Source organism: Thamnophis elegans, chromosome 1 (assembly GCF_009769535.1).
Source record: "Thamnophis elegans isolate rThaEle1 chromosome 1, rThaEle1.pri, whole genome shotgun sequence".
Classification (NCBI taxonomy): Eukaryota; Metazoa; Chordata; class Lepidosauria; order Squamata; family Colubridae; genus Thamnophis; species Thamnophis elegans.
The window spans coordinates 168,928,899-168,951,337 of record NC_045541.1 but is presented as its reverse complement, the minus strand read 5'-3'; the positions used below and the strand labels follow the sequence as shown (position 1 = coordinate 168,951,337).

Genomic DNA, 22,439 nt, shown 5'->3' with positions numbered 1-22,439 from the left:
ATTCCACATCCTAAGCAGAACTACAGTTCCCAAGACTTGTTATCTTCTGAGGCCTCTCAAAGGTACTAGAAAGCCTAGATGGGATGCTTCACAAGTCACAATACAAAGTTCAGGAATGATAGTTTTATAGAAAAAACATATGAAAAAAAAATAGTTTCAAGTAGGTTTTTACTTAAAAGTTAAAGGAATCCTTGAAAGCTAAGTTCTGGTATGATATAAATCGCCATCACCTACAGGTTTGATTCCCTTCACCCCTGCACCTTTGCTTGCCTGTCTCTTACTAACTTCCTGCTTGCAACATCTGGATTTTATTGTCCTTCCTTTGTCTGTCTTCTGCCTGGGCTTCTGCTCCTTCTCTTCGATAATGCAGCTTCTTTTGTGTCTTTTGCAATAAAGGGAGGGAGGATGCTGAAGTCAGTGTCTTATTTACAAGTACCAAACTTCGGCGTGTGGGTTGGAACAGCACTTTGAACAACCAATGGCTTATAGATAGTCTTATGTATTATGGACAGTATACTTTTGACATGAAGTAATGTATTATGGCATAATAGGCATTATTTATTTATCCTCCGGGGATTTGATGAGTTTGTAGGAATTGTTTTGCCACCAAGTCACTAAGGGACACAGTGAAAGAGTGCTGACTGGAGAAGGTAGGGTAGGATTAAGTGGGAATATGGACAGGAAGTCTAAAACCAAGTTAAAAACTCATAGGGTTCTCCTCAACACGATGACCTTCAAATGTGTTGCAACTTCTGAAGTCTCACCACCTTTGGAGAACCCAAGATTGGAGAAAATGGATTTTAATAGATATTGGAATGGAATGGAAGCTTGTGGATTTAAGGCTGTTTTTGAATTCCAAGTCACACCATTTCATTGAACTCCATTAGTTGAAGTCAATGAGAGATAAACCATTAGGAATTCCTTAGGCATACAAGCCAGAACTACTGGCCCCCTATTTCTGAAATAGGAAAAGAATTAGGAGCCCCCCCAAATCTTTAAAGGATATTGTGCCATTTTGCTTATCATGGGGAAGGTCTGGAAGAAAGTCTGATCATTATTTTTTGCATCATATTAACTTCTTTCCTCTCCTTGTGCTTTTCCATCCTCCAATACTTTACAGGCGATGGTGAGTATTATTCCTTTTTCAATATTTATTCTTTGTAAATGCATTCTCAATTTCCACTTCTACTAAAATTTAGGGATGACTGCTAGTTTGTCTTCTTCTAGTTTGTTAGTTTGGATTCAAAATTTGTTATGAATTTTTGACCCCTAAGACTTTTAAAAAATATATAAAATGTAGGGGTTTGTTTACAAACATTCTATTTGCCTCTAAAGCAAATAGCAGCTATGAAGATACATCTGGATCATTCATGAAAAAGAATGTGTACAGTCTGTATTACTTTGATTTAATTATTCTTTATGTTTCTTCCCACAGTCCTTAGTCCAGTCCAGGAAAGCTGGTATTACGTCAGCACTTGCATCAAGCACTTTAAACAATGAAGAGCTAGTAAGTGTTACAACTGCCTTTTAATTATTTACTTAGAACATTTAGGAAATGGATATCCCGAGCATTTGCTTAACAGCTCTGGTTGGCTTATAGAAGTACAATAAAATTGTGTTAGAAACAAGAAATATAAAACATCAAACAATAAACATTAAACCTGTAATGCAAAACATTAAAAGTCCCGGGTGAATACATATTAGACTCCTCCTAAGTTATAATATCAGGGATGTGTGGCTCAGTGGCTAAGACGTTGAGCTTGTCGATCAGAAAGGTCGGTAGTTCGGCAGTTCGAATCCCTAGTGCTGCGCTACGGAGTAAGCTTTCATTACTTGTCCCAGCTTCCGCCAACCTAGCAGTTCAAAAGCATGTAAAAATGCAAGTAGAAAAATAGGGACCACTTTTGGTGGGAAGGTAAACAGCATTCTGTGCGCCTTTGGCATTTAGTCATGCCAGCCACATGGCCATGGAAATGTCTTCGGACAGCGCTGGTTCTTCAGCTTTGAAACGGAGATGAGCACCACCCCCTAGAGTTGTAAATGACTAGCACATATGTGCAAGGGGAACCTTTACCTTTAAGTTATAATAGGGAGGGACCTTGCTTCAATTCCAGACAACATTGCTTTTTCCATCATATGAATCATTCCACAAAGAAAGCACAATTATCCACTGAAGTCAAACAGAACCAGGGCAGGAGATGAAGCAGCTGCCTTACTGACCTATTGGGTGGACTTTGGGATAAGAAAAGTAAAGGAAATCTCAAGCAGTGGGGAAAGAGAGTGTCAGAAAGCAAGAGGATTGATGTCAGCCAGTTGCCCCTGTTGTGTATACAGTGCTCTGCCCACTATTAGCAAATGGTCCCCAAAAGATCAGTCTGAGAGAAGCTTGACCCTAAGAGAAAAAAACTTGCCTAGTCTATATTTCTGATCATAAAACATGTGTCAAGGAAGTATGGTTGTAACAGAGGGCTCTTGCTAGAATATGTTCCCTACTGTTGAATTGAAAAGATAAGAGTGATATCGCCAAGGGTGGGCTTCAAAAATTGTAGCAACGGTTTGCTGCCCCATTGCTGGCTGGCCATGACCATGGTGGGAGTGGCCTAGTCCGACTCCTGCACCACGGCAGGTGGGGGGGAAAGCATTTATCGCTCTCCCCAGACTCAGGGGGCTTTCCTTGAGCCTCTGGGTGGGCGAAAACTGCTCCCCCCATGCTCCAGAGGCTCTCCGGAAGCCGGAAACAGGCCTGTTTCTGGATTTCTGGAACCTCTGGTTGGCCCGTTTCCCCCCTTCCCCGAGCCTCCCTGAGGGCCCTGCACTTACCTGCCATGATGAATGTGGAGACTCCTGGAAGGGGTGGGGAAGGGAGGGGTGGGAGTGGCCAGGAGTGGGATTTGGGGGTTTGCCGAATTGTGCAGAATCTTCGCTGGAGAATCGCCTGAACCTGTGCAAACCCCCAGCAGCCCACCCCTTAATATAGCCAAATCTTGAAGTCAAGAGTTTGACTCTTGAACCGGCCAGAAAAGGGAGGAAATGTTAATTTCACACTAGAACCTCTAAGGATGAATGAAGTCTGCCTCATTCATGGGCTGGGGACAAGCAGCAAAAAGGATGTTGCCAGGGCAAGCACGGAAAGGCCCATCATATTTAGCCACCATTGACAAGAAACAGTGATAGCTAAGTCATTTGCCTTTCTTGTTCCAACCAGTATTCTCACTATTTTTCCCCCACAGAAAAACCATGTTTACAAGAAAACCCTCCAAGCCTTAATCTATCCCATCTCTTGCACAACCCCCCATAATTTTGAGGTGTGGACTGCCACCACTCCCACCTATTGTTATGAGTGTGAGGGCCTGCTCTGGGGCATTGCACGCCAAGGAATGCGGTGTACCGAGTGTGGAGTGAAATGCCATGAAAAGTGCCAAGACCTGCTCAATGCCGACTGCTTGCAAAGTGAGGATCCCCTTGCATGGTGGTTTTGCATGGGGACAGGAGGAGAAGGGTGTTGTTTGAAACCAAAATTGGGGGAAGAAATACCAGTAACGTATGCTATACTGATGGTAATTTATTGTTGTTGTTCGGTCACTACTAAGTCATATCCAACTCTTTACAGTACAATAACAATAGTACTTAGACTTATGTACCATTTCATGGTGCTTCACAGCCCTCTCTAAGCAGTTTTACAGAGTCAGCCTATTGCCCCCAACAATCTGGGTCTTCCTTTTACTCATCTCGGAAGGATGGAAGGATGAGTCAACCTTGAGCTGGGGAGATTTCAATTGCTGAACTGCTGGCAACAGGCAGTCAGCAGAAGTAGCCTGCAGTACTGCATTCTAACCACTGCACCACCATGGCTCTAGCATGTCAGATTCCACTGTCCTCCCCTGTCTCCCGGAGTCTGCCCAAATTCATGTTCATTGTGTCGATGACACTATCTAACCATCTCATGCTCTGCTATCCTGGTCTCCTTCTACCTTTAGTCTTTCCCAACATCAGGATCTTTTCCAATGAGTTCTCTCTTCTTATTTAGTGTCCAAAGTATCTGAACTTCAGCTTCAGTATCTGTCCTTCCAAAGAAGTCAGGATTCCTTTAGGGTTGACTGATTTGATCTCCTTGCAGTCCAAGGGACTCTGAAGAGTCTTCTCCAGCACCACAATTTGACAGCAGCTGATGGTAATATTTTGCATCAAAAATGCAAAGGTGTCAGGGTTCCAAATAGGATTCAAAAATATATCAGAATCCAAGGCAAAGTATTGCTCAAAGTTCCATTTATTAAGAGAGCCATGTTGGCACACCTGGGAAAACCCGAATCTGAAAGCTTCCAGGTTTTTCCCACCTAGTTGAAAGTTCAACATCTTGCCCCACAGCTACAAATCCATCACATGGTCCAATCTCCCACTGCCATGCTGGTAGTTCAACCCATCCAATTCCGGTCAGGTGCAGAGATGCAGAGACAAAGGATGACCTTGGCTTTCTAGAAGGAATTTTGTTTTGGCTACATAGTCTGTGACTCCTTACAATCCCCCCTCCCATTTTCCCACAATAGAAAAAGGCATAATAGAAAGTGTGGCAGGCCAAAGATCCAAAAGAAATATGGCTGCAGGCCTGACAAAAGGATCCGTAAGTACTAGTAACCAGTAAGTTCTAATAATCTAGCAAGTTCTAGTAAGTCAAGGAACCCAATGAAAAAATAGGGCTAAAATGTAAAGAAGGCCAAATTAATGACCATAGGCACACCAACCAGTCTTAGTACTAATAGTGAAGATATTGAAGAGATAGATAGCTCCCACCACTTAGGATCAACCATCAGGAGTAAAAGAACAAGTGGTAAGAAATATGCCACGATTGACTTGGAAGAGGTATCCAGGTGCTACAATGTGTCTATACTTACAAAGATCAGAATAGGGTAGATAATGATATTCACTTGACACAACAGAGAAATGAAAGTTGGACCTAAAAAGAAACAGGATAGAAAGAATATTGACACCTTGGTGTTGGGGGAAAAATATCTGAGAATACAGAAAACAGCCAAGGAAATAAACAAATGGATCATCAAACAAATCAACCCAGAATTCTCACTGACTACGCTCAATTTATTCTACTTCGGACATACAGTACGTAAATATCCAGCTCTCCAGAGAAGGTTTGAATGTTGGGAAAGATGGAAGGAAAGGGACAAGGATAACCAATAGGAAGCTAGATAGACATGGTTACAATGGTGATGGGTGTACTATGGGAAGACTTGAAGAACCAGGTTACAGACAGATCGTCATGGAGAAAATCCATCTGCGTAGTCACTAAAAGGCAACACAAATTTGATGGCATATAACAATCACCATAAGGAAAGAGAAGACGGAGCTATTTGTAAAGCACTAATAGAGTCTGAGATGAAATCCTCAAATTAAAATCAAATTGAAATACATTACATAGTTATTTAGTTGCTGCATGCAGTTATTTATTTTTCCTCTTGTTAAATGATACAATTCATTATCAAAATGAATCAAAGAAATGGGATTCCTCATATACAGATAGACAACTTATGATATTTCCAATGATCTGAACTTCAGCACCTAGCAGGCGGGGCCAGTAGTGAGAAATTCTCGGAGTCCAGTTAGAGTCTTACAGTTTGCCTACCTGTGTTGTTATCAACAGAGATAATAAACAATAATGATAGTCACCACAATTATTGCATGTGAGATTACCAATACTATATTTCTTCTGGTGCATGTGAGATTATCAATATTATATTTCTTCTGGTGCACAGGGGCAGCAGAGAAAAGTTCTAAACATGGGGCAGAAGATCGCACACAGAATATTATTATGGTGCTGAAAGACCGTATGAAGATCCGGGAGCGGAATAAACCAGAAATCTTCGAGTTGATCCAGGAGATCTTTGCGGTCTCCAAGACCACCCATACCCAGCAGATGAAGGCAGTCAAGCAGAGTGTTTTGGATGGCACTTCAAAATGGTCTGCCAAGATCAGCATCACAGGTATCATTCCAATAACTTTCTGAACTTAGAACTTAGTACAACTTTATTGTCACTTTAAATGTACACTCATTGGCATACATTAAAATAAAATTTCGTTGCATACAGCTGTCAAAGGGTCACCATCTCCAATATACACTACACAAACATGACCAAAAATATGCAGATAACCCCATACCCACAAATATTCTGGATTTATTCTATGCAGGAGTATATGTAAGAGCAAAGCAGTCTATTAAGTTTTGTTTTGCTCTCACTCTCATTCTTCCAACCTTTTTTTGGCCCCCGTTTCCACATCTATGTGATGTTCTCTTTATTTTCCTCAGTTTTTGAAGTGCATGCCTTCTAATGTGTTATTTTCTAAACATTATTTGGCGCACTTTTAATGTATTCATCTATACAAGTAATGTTCTCTTTTATACTACCCTTGTGTAGATTTCCCTCTCACTAGTATTTGAATTTAGGTGAGCACTTTCTTTCTTCCCCATCAACTTTTTTTGTATGCTTTTTGTTGGGTTTTCATAAAAGTGTATTACAAAATGCCAAAAAAAGAAAAGAAAAGAAAGAAAGGAGACAATTTTTAAAAAAGGAGACTACTAAAGGACCATTGTCCTTGAATTAATTTGTAGGTTTGAAATCAATTTGAGTAAAGTGTTTCCCCATCTCTGGAGACAATTATGGACTGTGGAGAAATCCATATATTACCGGTAATTGATTTTGGTGCAGGTTGAGGAGGGTCAAGACATAAAATCATATAAAGCTGTTTTTCCCTGTTCACATTTTGGGATGGAAGAGATCTGTGATTTTAGAATGATTTAGATGTGATTTTAGTGCTCAATAATGCTTCAGCTGCCTGAAGTTCTTTTTTTATTATTATATGTTTTTATTTTTTAGTATAATAATTCCATACATATTTTGTGGAGAGTGTATTGACTGGGTCAAATCTTTTTTGAACAAGGTTGACAATAATAATACAAATATATAATCCTAATCTTCCAACGTCAACAATACTATTCTCTTTTCATAATCCTTTATAATTTTTTCTATTAATTCATTCAAACATAGATAACATTTCTTTACGCCATGTATTTGTTATCCTCTATTAAATTACTATTTTTTAATATTTTAAAAATTACTCATTATTCCCCAATAACTTCAATATTCCAAATGTGTAGTATTACTAATAACACCAAATATTAACAATATTTAATCAATCTGGGGAGTATATCTCAAAATCCCCACAATTTCTAATCCTTAGTATTTTAAATTCACAATATACTTTAACACACTATTAATAATTCAGTTACATTACCTAATCCTAAATTTCCATCTACTAATCTTAAAATTAGCTGCCTGACGTTCTTGACACTCAGTTTAATCTGAAAGGTAGTGCATGAATCAAACCAATAAATTAGGGCTAGCCATCTTTCATACAAGAGCCAGTATGGTTAAGGCAGAAGGCTAGAAACCCGGAGATTGTGAGTTCTAGTTCCACCTTTTGCATGAAGCCAGCTAAATGACTTTAGGATAGAGATTCGGTCCTGTGAGGCAGGCAATGGGAACTCACTTTTGAAATCTTGCCAAGAATACTGCAGGGACTTGCTGGATCTGGAGGCATACTGTACATTTAAAAAAAAAAAGCTGGATCTTAAGGCATACATTAAAAAAAACATTTCATACACAAATAGGCAAATTGCTTTGTTTTTATTCTAATCAACCTAGAAAAGAAAAATTAATGTTAAAGCTCTTTTTATGCCTATTATCTAAACCTAACTTTTTTCATTTGTTTTCTTTGTTCGTGTGTTGCCTTTGTTGTTGTTGTTGTTGTTGTGTGTGTGTGTGTGTGTTTTGGTATATGTCTATCCTTCCATCTAATCAACATGGTACTTGCGTGTGGCTTATGTATTTGTAGTGGTTTGTGCGCAAGGCCTGCAGGCGAAGGATAAAACGGGCTCCAGTGACCCCTATGTAACCGTCCAGGTTGGAAAGACCAAAAAGAGAACAAAAACCATTTATGGAAATTTGAACCCCGTCTGGGAGGAAAACTTCCACTTGTAAGTGAATCCTAAAGCATCTGTCTCTCTAAAGCATTTGGGTAGGAGTGCTACACTGCCTCCTTAACTAACACACAAATTCACACCAGCAGGCTAAGAGCCTGCATTAGTTGGATCTGATATCCTTTAGCAGCATCAGGATGCGACTAAAGAGATACAAGATGTTCAGCAATGTTCTACTTTCCATTCCAAACATTGTTCTGATGCAATGGTAGGTTGGAAAGACTTTGAGAGACAGGGAAGAGACGCTGTCAAGGGAATGGTCAGATAAGAGAGAGCATAGCCCACAACTGGATAGTGGGTGGAGGAAGAAGCTAAGAAGACACCCATCCCTAATTTCTTAGGGTGAAAGAAGATGGGGGGAAGGATTCTTTTTTAAGACTTGTAAGATTCTGTCGAAGGGACGCCATAGCTCAGTGGCTAAGATGCTGAGCTGGTCGATCAGAAAGGTCGGCAATTCAGCGGTTCGAATCCTTAGCGCCTCGTAATGGAGTGAGCTCCCATTACTTGCCCCAGCTTCTGCCAACCTAGCAGTTCGAAAGCATGTAAAAATGCAAGTAGAAAAGTAGGGACCACCTTTGGTGGGAAAGTAACAGCATTCCCTGCACCTTTGGCGTTTAGTCATACCGGTCACATGACCACAGCGACATCTTCGGACAGCGCTGGCTCTTCGGCTTTGAAACGGAGATTAGCATTGCCCCCAGGAGTTGGGAACGACTGGCACATATGTGCGAGGGGAACCTTTACCTAGATTCTGTCAATGTAGCTTTACAATAAAATCCATCCCCCACCAGTCAGTTAGAACAGAAGAAGCTTCTTGGATGAGAAGCAAAATGTTTTCAAAGAAAAAAACCCAAGAAAGCCCAGTTGCCTTTTGGGAAAAAGCACCTTTGGGACAACCGTGACCTGAATGATTGAGACTCTCCATAGACATAGTAAACTAGAGTTAGTTTATCTGGTTATGATTCCTATCTGATTTTCCCCACAAGATGGATACCCGAGAATTGCTTAGCTCTGACTTCTACACTTCCAAGCTAAATCTTTTATTTGATCCCAGTGGACCATATTCTTGCAGCTAGAGGATAAATTTCAATGCCAAAATCTTTCTTGTCCCCTTCCTAACCACGAAACATGCCCCATGATTTTGAGGCAGGAAACAGAAATTACAAGCTAATTGCTATTACAGCCTTCATTCTTCCACACGTCAGATATATTTATTGTAGCCTGCAGGCACCAAATATTCAGAATCCAGATTATTTTAGAAGTAGGGTCAGGACTCTTTTGGCTCCCAGAAATTAAAAAAGCTGCTTTTCCAAGAATGTGAGATTGCAGCCTTATTTCTGGAATTGAAACACGTTTAGTTAGCAATAACAGCTGTTGGAAAGAGTCATTCCTGTGTATCAAGACATTATGGACAGTTTAGGTATTGCTTTATATATCTGTGGCAGAGAAACATTCCCAAATTTTCTCAAGGGAGAAGATTGAAAGAAGATTTCCCTTCTACTCCCAGAATTTGAGCTTTTATTTTTTTCCCCCTCTTCCCAGTTACTTTAATGAAGGCTTGTGTAAGGCTCACTGCCCACAGAGTACAGGAATAATTGATAATTGTAGTAGTACCCTTTTCATCTCTGCTGGTGGATCTCCAGAGTATCCTCTCAGAGTATCCCCTCAGTTACTCCGTTTTCCCCGAAATTAAAGATTAATTAAAAATTCTACTTACAGTTAGAAATTAATAATTTGCCTGGATAATTAATGAATAATGTAAGTTCATAATGTACATAATTCCATAATGTAAGTGGATTTTTAATTAAAGGAAACACTGATTAAAATACTAAAATATGCAGAGTTAGAAATGAAAATAAATGGAGGGAGGGAGGGTGGCAGGGATATAATTAATGTTGAGGATAGAGAGATCTTGCAAGGAAATGTGCAATGGGCTTAGTAATTACAAGGTCTCCTGTAGGTTCTAGGAGTCACTGAATCACTTGCCCTTCCCTCAGTAGCTATGTCTGGTCTCATAATGACAGCTTTTATTTATTACTTCACCTCTTTTCCCAACTTCCTCCACGATCAGTGAGTGTCATAACTCCTCCGATCGAATTAAGGTTCGGGTATGGGACGAAGACGATGACATCAAGTCTAGGGTAAAACAGCGCTTCAAGAGGGAATCTGATGACTTCCTGGGTCAGACGATCATTGAAGTGCGGACACTGAGTGGAGAAATGGATGTCTGGTACAATCTGGGTAAGCCGTCATCCAGCCTCAAGAGGGACACGTATTTATGGGCAGCTTTCCATCTCAATGAGTCATAAGCATCCGTAAGTCCTAAGAAAGCAGGCCATTTCTTCAGAAAAGAGACCTGGATGTATTCATTGTCTCTATACTAACAATATGTTCAGTCTGACATACAAAATCTAGATCTGGTAGTTGGCCATTGACTTCCCAGATAAAAATCTCAAGGAGTCCAGTCTTGCAGTTTAACACCCCCCCCACACACACACACATACACTTATCAGCTCTAGCAGATCAGTAAGAAAATTCACAATTCACAATTCTGAGTCTGAAGAATGTTGGAGTGAATCATTTGCTTTGACAAAGATGGAACTAAAGTTAAGTCTGGATAAATGCTTGAAACAGTTTGACTGCTCTTAAAATCTACAAGGGACGGGGGGCGGGGACTATTGCTGTTATTTCTTTTATAGGCCTTTTAGAGGCATCAGGTTGTGTTGTCTTAACTAGCTGGTTTCTCATTATACTCTTTATATTCTTGCTTATTCTGGGATATTCATATAGACTTCAATAAACACCCCCTTTCCCTCATCAATCTTATAAATAACTGTAACACCAATCCTCTCTCCTCATCCCTAATTTGTTTCAGATAAGCGAACAGATAAGTCAGCTGTATCCGGAGCTATCCGATTGCACATTAGTGTGGAGATCAAAGGAGAGGAGAAAGTGGCACCTTACCATGTGCAGTACACCTGTCTTCATGAAGTGAGTGAAAAGGCACATAGCAATTCAGAGAGTTGCTTTTTGTGGTATGGTGCACGGGTCCCAGCCCTATATGCAAATACACTGGGAAGTGCAGGGAGCCATCTCATCCTGCTATAGAACTGGGCCAAAGTGTAATGGTTCGTTCCCAGAGTGATAATAGTTCATGAGACCACAATATAAGAGTCAACTGGGCTGAAATGGGCAGCTATAGAAATTGAATAGCAACAGCAATAGCACTTAGACTTATATACTGCTTCACAGTGCTTTACAGCCCCCTCTAAGCAGTTTACACAGTCAGCCTATTGCCCCCAACAATTTGGGTCTTCATTTTACCCACCTCAGAAGGATGGAAGGCTGAGTCAACCTTGAGCCTGGTGAGATTTGAACTGCCACAGACTCCCCACAGACAGTCAAGCGACCTACCTCCTCAGAGGATCACAGGAAAGCTGTTAGGAAAGGATCTTGGAGGTCCTAACGTTCCAGCTTTGTGGCCTAACACGAGGGGGGGATCTGTATGAGGAATAGGTGGGCATGTGTGAATGCACCAGTTCCATTTGTGAGAGCGTTTACCACTCACACAAGTAGGATTGCCAGTGCGAGTGGCCACTGCTCACATAAGTGGAGCCAGGTTCCGAATGGAATACAGCCCAGACATTGGAGACCCTTGTTCTAGTCCAATCTCCTGGTCAAGCAGGAGACCATATACTATTCTAGACCAATGGCTATCAATCTTTTCGTAAAAGCTTCCAATGATGGAGCACCAATAACTTCTAAAGTTCCACTTGAAGTAGTTGCCAAAGAGCCTGAAAAGTGTTTGCTAAAAAAAACAACAACACTATCTCATTCCATAAAACATGATTTCTGTTCCTAAGGAAAGTAAGTGTACTTATGGATATGATGCCTATCTAGGCGCAATGGTTTTGCTGAGTTTTTCTCAAGATAATATCAACGTTAGTTAAAGTTAATACTTTAATTCCCACAATGTATGAGTGACTGGAAAAAACTGATGGAATTAGCAAAGATGGCCAAATGACTGTGTTAATCAAATAAAAGAATACAGCTAACTTTGTTTCTACTTGGAAACCACTTCTGGACTTTATGCTTGAGGTGAAAAAAAAGGAACTTTGACTTTGGGTGGGTTTTGCTGGTTAGATAGGTTAGTTGTTATAGAAGTGGCTACTATGTATTACAGTATTACACAAAAGTAAAAAATATGCCCATATATTATTAACTTATTCTACAGTGCTAAAAAGAGTTGGAGGTCAATGCTATTCTTTCTTTCCCCCCTTTTATCCTACACATTTTCTCTTCCCTTTTTCCTTCCCTACTTTACCTTTATTTTCATTTTTCTTTATATTTAATATTTTGATAAATTAATTAAAAAAATTGAACAACAACAAAAAATAATAGCAACAGTCTGTTGACCTCAATACAAACCAGAGGTGGGTTGCTCCCGGTTCAGCCCGGATCGGGCAAACTGGTAGTGGCGGCGGTGGGAGGCTCCGCACCCACCCAGTAACTCTGTGTATGCGCAGAAGCATCATGCGCCCGCAAAAGCGAACTGGTAGTAAAAAAATGGAAACCCACCACTGATGCAAACCACTCCCCTTTCTCAACCTCCTCAGTCATGGGAGTCTTCTGATTTAATTTAATTCCTTCTCTAAATGGCTTTTAGAACCTATTCCATTTTGTGACGGATATCCAAAACAATGGTGTCGTCAAAATCCCAGATGCAAAAGGAGACGATGCTTGGAAAGTATATTTTGATGAAACTGCCCAGGAGATTGTGGATGAGTTTGCTATGAGATACGGAGTGGAGTCCATCTATCAGGCTATGACGTGAGTATCTGTAATTCAGGACAGACTATATACCGTATTTTTTGGAGTATAAGACGCACTCGAGTATAAGATGCACCAAGGTTTTGAAGAGGCAAATTGAAAAAAAAGGTAGGTAGGTAGATAGATAGAGGGAGAGAGAGGGAGAGAGAAATACAGTAGGTAGGTAGGGAGAGAGATTAGGTAGGTAGGTAGGTAGGTAGGTAGATGTTTCCAGGTGTATTTATCCATGTGCTGGAGAAGGAAATTGCTGACAACCTGCAGCACCAAAGACTTGTTTCTGCTGGCACAGCACTTGATCAATGTAATTCCCATTAATCACTCTAACTAAAGAGCTTTCTGAAAGGGAAAAAAAAGTTTTCGCACTCTGCAAACCTCCCCAAAATGGCCCATTTTTTTTTCAAATAAATGGCATGAGTAGCCCGGAGGGGGGTGTTTACAGAGTGCTCCTGGGGAGTCAGGGGGGCAAAAAGAGCAAAAAATGGTCCATTTTTCATGAAAACAGGCCTGTTTTTTGTTAAAAAAATTGCATGCATAGCCTTATGGAGGCTTATAGAGTGCTGCTGGGGGCTGGGGGGGGACAAAAAACAGACCATTTTTTGCTCATTTCTGCCCTCCCCAGCCCCCAGGAGCTCTCTGAAAGCCTCTATAAGGGTATGCACAGCCATTTTGGTGAAGGGCGGGGCTTTGGGAGGCAACAAAAATGCTGTATTCGATGTATAAGACGCAGCCAGATTTTCAGCCTCTTTTTTGAGGAAAAAAGGTGCGTCTTATACTCTGAAAAATACGGTATTTATCTTGGATCTCAGAACTTCAAAATTTCAGAGATTCAAAGGCAGGGCTTCTGCATCTTTTCTGTTTAAAAAATGTTGATAAAATTCTTGCATATAGAGAATCATTACTTGGGCATGGTGACCAAACATATGTAGAGTCATTAATTAAAGAATCTCAGGTTGCAATTTACTGGATGTCCTTCTACCCTTTATCACCTGAGAACTTCAACTCCCAAAATTCTTGAGCCATGCTGGCTCAGGAATTCTGGGAGTTGAAGTCCGCAGCTTGTAAAGGCGCCATAGTTGCCCATCCCTGTTCTACAGGGATCTTGCAGATCAAAAATTGTGAGTTAAGAAACAGTAGAAAGATATAAAGAAAGCAATGCCAGTAGTGGTTGTAAGTCCAGTGCAGAGAACTACAGAGGTTATTTTGGAGAAAGAATGTGGCAGTTAGTGAAGTATAAATTAAGCCCAGGCCTGGAAAGGCACATTAGAAAGATATGTGACTGCATCTTAATTCCCTTTGGTACAATGGGGAGGAAAGGGAAAAAATGATCGGCTTCCAAGATTATGTTTTTATATATTACTAGCTGATAACCCGGTGTTGCCCGGGTATTTATTTATAGGGGGGGAAATGTCCGGAATTTCATTAATGTAATTTCTAATGTTGGATTTTCCCCCTTATCAGAGAGAGCCTCCTTGTGGAGTGCTGTGAAGCTGTTACCATGGCAACTCCACTGCACTGTACAGTAGAAGCCATTTTACAGCAGTAGAGTAGAAGCCATTTGAAGGCACAACAGGCTGTATCTTAACAGAACATACACCCCGAGGGGTGCTAGGGGATCTTACCCCCACAGTATTTTTTTTCCAGAGAGTAAGTCACCTGTGTTCCAAGTTTGGTTGAAATTGCTCGAGGCGTTCCAGAGTTATGCCGAAACAAACACACACAGCCATTTTCATATATATAGATAAAGATAATAATAATAAAAATATACCATATTTGCAATATCTGTTTCCTGACCTGGCTTGCTTACCTCAAAGAGTTAAATGCACAGTGATAATTATTTGTGACCGTGAACCCAAAAGTCTGTAACAGTGAACTCAAAATTTCCTTAAAATGCCATTTGCATCCACCAACCCCAAACTGTTCCTCCCTCCGGCTTAGAGACGACCTGAAGTTTCCTTTTTCTCTGTGTTTCCATGCTGCAGGCACTTTGCCTGTCTTTCCTCAAAATACATGTGCCCAGGGGTGCCTGCTGTAATGAGTACTTTATTGGCCAACATTAATGCTTATTATGCACATACCACTGCCTCCACCAATGTCTCTGCCTCTGACCGTTTTGCCGCTTCCAATTTCGGGGTAAGTCCGATGGTGCGTAGAACACTCATTTCTTACTTTTACTCTTTGCTTTTTTCCTGGGGGGGTGCATGATGACAGAGGGAGCAGCCTGGTGAAAAAGGACACCTGATTCTTTGTGTGCAGCCACGCACTCAACCCCAGAAGAAATGTTGTGTCACAGCCTTATCAAATGATTTCCTAGGGAATCATTTGATGTCCCAGGGGTTGGTGGTGGCATTTATGCTGCACATATCTCTCCAATAGAAAGAGAGAACATGTTTGCCCAACCTACATAAGTCAAGACAGAGGTTGGTAAACTAGGGTTCAATGTGAGCAAGAACAAACTCAAACAGGGCTGGGTTTAAAAGTGAAAACAATTTGCAGGGGAGGGATTATTGGGAAAATATAGCCAATCCTATGGTGCCTTTTTCCTAGAGCCCTCCCATAGCAGTGGTCACAACCTGAAACCAGGTCAAAGCTCCCTGGTTTAATGGTTCTAGACTTCCAAATAATTAGGGCAGCTTTCCTTCCTTCCTTCCTTCCTTCCTTCCTTCCTTCCTTCCTTCCTTCCTTCCTTCCGTCCGTCCCTCCTTCCGTCCCTCCTTCCGTCCCTCCTTCCTTCCGTCCCTCCTTCCTTCCTTCTTTCTTTCCTTCTCTACTTCTCTTTCCTTCTTCTCTCTCTCCCTTTTCCATTAAACCTTCCATCCTCTCTAATCTTTACTTCCTCCCACCCCATTTCCTCTACCTCCCCTCCCCTCTCTTCTTCCCTCCCCTCTCCCCTCCTCTCCCTTCTCCTCTCCCCTCTCCTTAGTCCCTTCCTCCCATTTCCATTAAACCTTCTCTCCTCTTCTCTCTAACCTTTACTCCCTCCCATTTCCTCTCCCCTCTCCTTTCATCTCCCCTCCCCTCCTCCTTCGTCCCTCCCTCCCTCCCATTTCCATTAAACTTTCTCTCTTCTCCTCTCTAACCTTTACTCCCTCCCTCCCATTTCCTCTCCCCTCTCCTCTCCTTTCATCTCCCCTCCCCTCCTCCTTCGTCCCTCCCTCCCTCCCATTTCCATTAAACTTTCTCTCCTCTCCTCTCTAACCTTTACTCCCTCCCTCCCATTTCCTCTCCCCTCTCCTCTCCTTTCATCTCCCCTCCCCCCTCTCCTTAGTCCCTCCCTCCCATTTCCATTAAACTTTCTCTCCTCTCCTCTCTAACCTTTACTCTCTCCCTCTCATTTCCTCTCCCCTCTCCTCTCCTTTCATCTCCCCTCCCCTCCTCCTTCATCCCTCCCTCCCTCCCATTTCCATTAAACTTTCTCTCCTCACCTCCCTAACCTTTACTCTCTCCCTCCCATTTCCTCTCCCCTCCTTTCATTTCCCCTCCCCCCTCTCCTTCGTCCCTCCCTCCCATTTCCATTAAACTTTCTCTCCTCACCTCTCTAACCTTTACTCTCTCCCTCCCATTTCCTCTCCTTTCATCTCCACTCCCCCTCTCCTCCCCTTCCCCCTCTCCTCCACTCTCCCCTCCTCTCCCCTTCCCTTTCCCATCCCCTCTTTCATCCCCACACTTCTCTTCTCCTCTCTCCTCTCCTTTTGCCTCCCCTCCTCTCTCCCCTCCCCCTTCCTCTCCCCCTCCTTTCCCCTTTCCTCTCCCCTCCCCTCCTCCCCTCCCCTCTCCTCCCTTTCTTTCCAGTTTATTTAACTCGCTGTCCAAGAAGCAAAAAGTAGTACATGTGCCTCCTTCTCCCATATTATCCCTATAAGAAATCCTGAAAGGCAGGCTGGGCTGTAAAGTCACTAGAGTTGCTGAATATTAGGAAGCTTTGGGGATGAGAACAAAATCCGAACTTGGATCTCTTCTACAGCTAGCCCAGTTTCTCTGACCTCAGAACACTAACCATGCCAGTCCTGGTTACAACTGTACATGGATGGAAGGCCACCAGCATATTCCAGGGCATAACATTGTAATGGGTTGTGAGAGTAACTTTGAAAAAAAAATGAGGAAGAACTTACTCAGAGTTGCAAGATCGATGTCAGCCCTTCAAGACAGACCAGACCTGGACTCCAACGTATGAATACTAAAACCACCTTTAGGGCTACACTAACAGATTCTTGCAACTCTTAATGTGCCACCCTCTCCGTCTTTATCCTAGCGAGAATGCAATTATGCACCTCCCATGCCATCCTGGGCAGTGAGATGGGTGGCATATAAATTAAACAAATAAATAAAGTTGTGAAGGTAAATCCTGGGACACTTTCTCCATTCCCATTCCTAAGTTTATCTAGACTCAGATTGTTCTTATCTGGCTTAATTCTTCTTCGAGGTTATTCTCACAGCCCATTAAACACATAAACTGGAAAGGCAAAACATCAATCGCTCTAGAAATGTCAGGTGTTAAACTTTCCAGAAACTCCTGGATGGAGCCCTAAGAAGCAGTCCTGGCCTACATCATCAACCTTTGGTCTCCTTTGGAAAGCTCTTAAGCCAGCAGGGTTAGGAGTCACCTAGCTGCAGCTAAGCATATCTGAACTCCACTGAAGGACGGTTGTTAGATTGCCTAGACATCTCTCTGCATGCCATCTTGTGTTCCATGATGGGGGGGGGGGAAGCATAATATTATGAAAGATATAATCATAACTTCTAGAGGATAACAGTAGGGGTTTGCAACCATTCGTACTTTGTATTCTCACAATGAAAACTTGGGGTTTGAGAGATGGTTTAAGAATGCAGAAGACTTTACTGTTGTTGTTTTTTAAGAGTAGTGGTCTGCAGAGTCCTGAGAATCCTCTTTATATACAGTTGTACAAACCAACTACTAAACCAGGAAGGCTTTCAAATGGTGACAGGATGTTGTCTGAAAGAGATGCGGCTGATTTGGGGGCCCCCAAATTAAAATGTTTTAAAAAGCAAGGCCATTTTTGGAGATCACTTCCCTCAGAGCAACTCGTACCATATGTCAGGCCTGGAAGCCATCTTTTGCATTGGGCCTTCCGGCTTGCCACATTTCTCTGCTGTGGGGAAATGGGAGGGGGAATCACATGGAGTGTGGGAGATAGATAGTCTAAATAACATTCCTTTCTGAGAGAGTCAAGGACATTTTGCCCTGTGCCTGGAGTGGTGTGACTGGGAGGCATCTCCCGTTGGGACGGTGCCTGATTGGGCCTGTGACTGGCATGTGGGTGCTGGGCAGGGACTTGAACTTTCACTTGGGTGGGGAAAACCTGGAAGCTTTCAGATTTTCCCAGATGTGCCAATATGACAACTCTAATAAAAGGAAAGGTCTTCTTTTATTGGGGGTGTTACTTGGAACCCTCGTATTAACACGAATCTGAAAGCTTCCAGGTTTTCCCCACTCACGTTTACCTCCCCATAGGTTGGTTTCTGTGGGTAACTACTCCCTAAAATAGTGATGTCTGGAAGTATTATAAAGACTAGTCAATAGCCACATAATAAATGAAGGGCCTCCAGGACCTGGTTTGGTAGAGGAAAATGTTGTGGAGTCATGGACTGGAGAATTAAACCTTGAAGGATCCTGCCTTTGCTATCGTCTGTCTCTCATAGAAAAGCAAAGATTTGTCCAAAAAAGTTCCAATATTGAATACCCTGTTTCCCTGAAAATAAGACCTCCCTGGATAATACGCATGCACTAGAATAAGCCCTCCCTGAAAATATTGCAACATAGCAGCAGCCATGAGGTAACTATACTCGCAGCCTCCTGCACCTCAAAAATAATAAGACCTCCCCAAAAATAAAGCCAAGTGCTTACTTCAGGGCCCAAAAGAAAATAAGTGCCCTGTCTTATTTTCAGGGAAACATGGCAGGAATGGCATTTCCCAGTGAAAAGGTTAAAAAATACACATCACAAACAGATCACAAACAGGCAGAGATTTGATTGTACCATCATGGCTGCCAATATAATTTTTGAAAGTGGGGGGTTGTCTTTTTTTTTTTATTAACAAAGATCAGGGGATGATGCCATGGGAAGGGCTAAGGCTGAAAATCTTCCACCCTTCTTCTGCTTGACTGCAGGATCTTAGGCAGGTTTTAAAAGTGGGCAGGGGAGCATTTCCTCCCCTGGAGCCCCTGTCTTCCCATTCCCCTCTATAAAATGCCCCCTAAATCTCAGTTAAGCAGATGGGATGCTGGGGGGTGCCTCCAACTCTCAAGTGACCCATCTCTGCTTTAAAAAGGAAAGCCCCCAAATCATACTTCTAGATCTCTCTGCACCTCTTCACCTGCCTCACTCCCTATTCAGTTAGGCAGGTGTAGTGGAACAAATGGTGTTTGGCTTCTCCAGGAAAGCAAACTAGTGGGAGAAGAAACTCTCTGTGAAAACTGGAGGTAGGGCCTTCTGCTTCTGGTTCTCAGTGGATTCATAATCTGGAAGCTGGTGACAGTCCCCACGAAGCAGACTTGCTTGGCTTCTCCATCTCTTTCTCCAATCCTTGGCTGTTTATCAAGCCAACCACAACAAGGATGAGGCATTTATTTGGGCATTCTGTTGTGGTTTCTTGAGGATCCACATTCAGAGGCATGAATCCAAGGGGATCCAGAAAGAACCCGTTGGAAGCAAAACAACACTGGAATGTTCTGTTGAAGGCCAGGCCTCTCCCCTCCTACGCTGAAACTAAATGGAATGGCTGCAGTGTGGGTAATGGAGCAGCTTCCACTACAGACTGGAGGCTGCTTTAGAAGGCCACTACAGGATGGAGCTGGTCCACTCAGCTCTTTGCTCTTCTTGTTGAGTTTCCTTACTGCTCTTTCAATGGAACATTATGGACTCACAACTGCATAATGCGAGCAAAGCAATACAAACACATACAAAATGTTTGCTGGAGCCTTGGACGAGATGGCTGCCTCTCTATTAACCCACTGGGTCATGAGGCTTAGGTGATTTCACATTTCCTAAATCTTTGCAAAGACATCTCTTTGCCTGAGCTTTCAGGAAGCATCTGCCAATCAGAAGAGGCATCAGTTGCCTGGTAAAGTCAAGCTCATGTCATCTCCAGCACTTATTCTCTGTTTACCGATACACAGCATCATAGCAATAGCACCTAGACTTATATACCGCTTCACAGTGCTTTACAGCCCTCTCTAAGCAGTTTACAGAGTCAGCCTATTGCCCCCAACAATCTGGGCCCTCATTCTACCAATCTCAGAAGGATGAAAGGCTGAGTCAACCTTGAACCTGGAGGGATTCCATCTGCTAAATTGCAGTCAGCCGGCAATCAGCAGAAGTAGCCTGTAGTACCACACTCTAACCACTGTGCCACCTTGGGGCTAATTAATGCTTTAATTAGCTTTGATGTAATCTGAAAACCAGAAAACCGTATAAAACGGAGCAAGTGGGAGCAAACCTTCCATCAAAAGGGGTGCAGATTTCTACTCTGCATCTGAAGTCCTGCTTCAGAAGATTAGGAACCCAACTAGGCCCTCTACTTGTAGTTTCTGGTGTGTGTTTGTGTGTGTTTGTGTGTTGGGGTGGATCCATCCAGTGAGGTCCTTACATGTTTGCCCTGGGGGAAGTGACCTTGAGCTGTGGTCTCTTTCAGATGACAAATGCCATTATGTTTTTTACCTTTTCTAAAGCGTCTCTAAAATGCATCTTCTCTCTCTCTCTCTTGTGCACTTTTAAAAAGTCAGCTAACAGAGGTTTGTTCACACACCGTTCGAAGCCTGTGACATCTAGCTTCATGGCTTCGTCTGACCTCATCATGTTCCCTTAAATTAGGAGTCTCCAAATTGGGCAGCTTTAAAACTTGAGGATGTCAACTCCCAGAATTCCTCAGCTAGCCATGCTGGCAGGGCAATTCTGGAAGATAAAGCCCACAAGTCTTAAAGTTGCCACGTTTGGTGACCCCTGTTCTAAATCAACAGTTTCCATCACCGAATGTGAGACTATTGTGGGCTAATCGGCCCAAGCAACAAAGTTCACACGTTTTGGGGTGGGGCGGGGAGACCCAACCTCTTCTCATCCTGACCGAGATGTGTCTTAACAAGCCTCTGGATGTGCTTCTTCACATAGCCAGTTTTGTCCTCTGGTTAAGGTCTGTGTGAGCCTCTTTCCGTTTATGTGTCTTGAGTCACCGCTGCAAAAAGTCGTATTGTTTTGATAAAGCAAATGTTAGGTTGTGTACAAATCTTGTTTCTTTCTTCTTTTTTTCCTCTCAGAGAGCCTAAAAATTGGGTGTTTCCCTCCCCCCCAAAAAACCAGACTGTGTCGCTTTAACCCTCTGTGTGCCGTGGCCGGTGCTAAGGCGTGCTACGGAGCCTATGTTTGCCGGATGCGCATCTGTGCTCTTTTTTTTGCAAGGATCGCTTCTCGTTGTCTCTTGTGCCTTAGGGCTAGAGGAAGAGGCAGGACAGGGGAGGGGGAGGATGGGAGGGAGAGAGGGAGGGGAGGAAGGGGCTGGAGGGAGTGGGAACAACGTCCTGGAAGGGAAGAGACAGAAATGCATGATTGCAGAGACTAGGTTGGGATGAGGTTGGGGTGTTAGGGGGAGAAAGGATTTTGGAAGAGCTGTGAAGCAAGTATAGCGGACTAGTTAGAAGACTTTAGGAAGGTAGCTTTATATTTTTAAATGGAGATTGTAACAGACACACACACACACACAAGTCCATCACTATGCACAAAAGACATCCTTTACGACAGTAAAAAAACAACAACAATCATACATGAAGTAAAGATACTATGTCAGGTTTTTTTGAAAGCAAGTTTGGTCCCCTTAAAATTCCTTAATTATTCGATCCAAGGAGGAGTTTCCCAAAGGCATTGAAATGCTACCATGGGAAATGATCGATTGGTGGGTCAGGGATTGGTGTCCTGCTGCAGGGAATTCAAAAATACTGATGATGATGGCGGCTGTCATGCATGTAAAAATGGGGCTTTTTTGCAACTCCATGGGCAGGGCTGCCATCTTGACTTTTTTGACCCCTCTGCAGATGTCCCTCCTTCTGTTGACATTGGCTACTCCATATTTTCTAGCAAAAGGCCTAGCAAGGAACACATTCATTTAAGAGGCTGAACTCAGCCAGTTTCTTAACCAATGAAAGAAGGTAAACTCTGAGAAGCTTTTAAAATGCTTTTTATTTTAATTTCTTCTCAAATCTTTGCCTTAAAAGGGCAGTTGGAAATAATAATGATAATGATGCGATGATAATAATATTTATTATTATTATTATTATTATTATTATTATTATAGGCTGAGCTTCATATTTAATGAATAGAAAATAATGATGATGATGATGATGATGATAATAATAATAATAATAATAATAATAATAATAATAATAATAATAATTTGCATTCTTCAAATGCAAAAAGCCACACTGCTTGGATCTGCACGCATATTACGAAAATACGTTACGACGTCCTAGGCCCCTGAGTGGGGCCCAACTAGTAACCAATGCCAAATCTGGCGAAACAACTGGCCGCTGTGATACAATTGTAGTATAATAATAATAATAA

General features: G+C 42.3%; 1 protein-coding gene across 1 annotated transcript in view; it reads left to right on the top strand.

The window, feature by feature from the left end:
• Positions 1-22,439, top strand: part of UNC13A (unc-13 homolog A) — a 127,440-nt gene that overhangs the window by 51,969 nt on the left and 53,032 nt on the right. Inside the window, exons 14-22 of the mRNA XM_032214197.1 lie at positions 1,121-1,126; positions 1,436-1,507; positions 3,231-3,450; positions 5,763-5,990; positions 7,900-8,041; positions 10,116-10,285; positions 10,920-11,035; positions 12,711-12,874; positions 14,854-15,004. Of these exons, the coding sequence (XP_032070088.1) occupies positions 1,121-1,126; positions 1,436-1,507; positions 3,231-3,450; positions 5,763-5,990; positions 7,900-8,041; positions 10,116-10,285; positions 10,920-11,035; positions 12,711-12,874; positions 14,854-15,004 (1,269 nt within the window). The remainder of the gene's footprint in view (positions 1-1,120; positions 1,127-1,435; positions 1,508-3,230; positions 3,451-5,762; positions 5,991-7,899; positions 8,042-10,115; positions 10,286-10,919; positions 11,036-12,710; positions 12,875-14,853; positions 15,005-22,439) is intronic.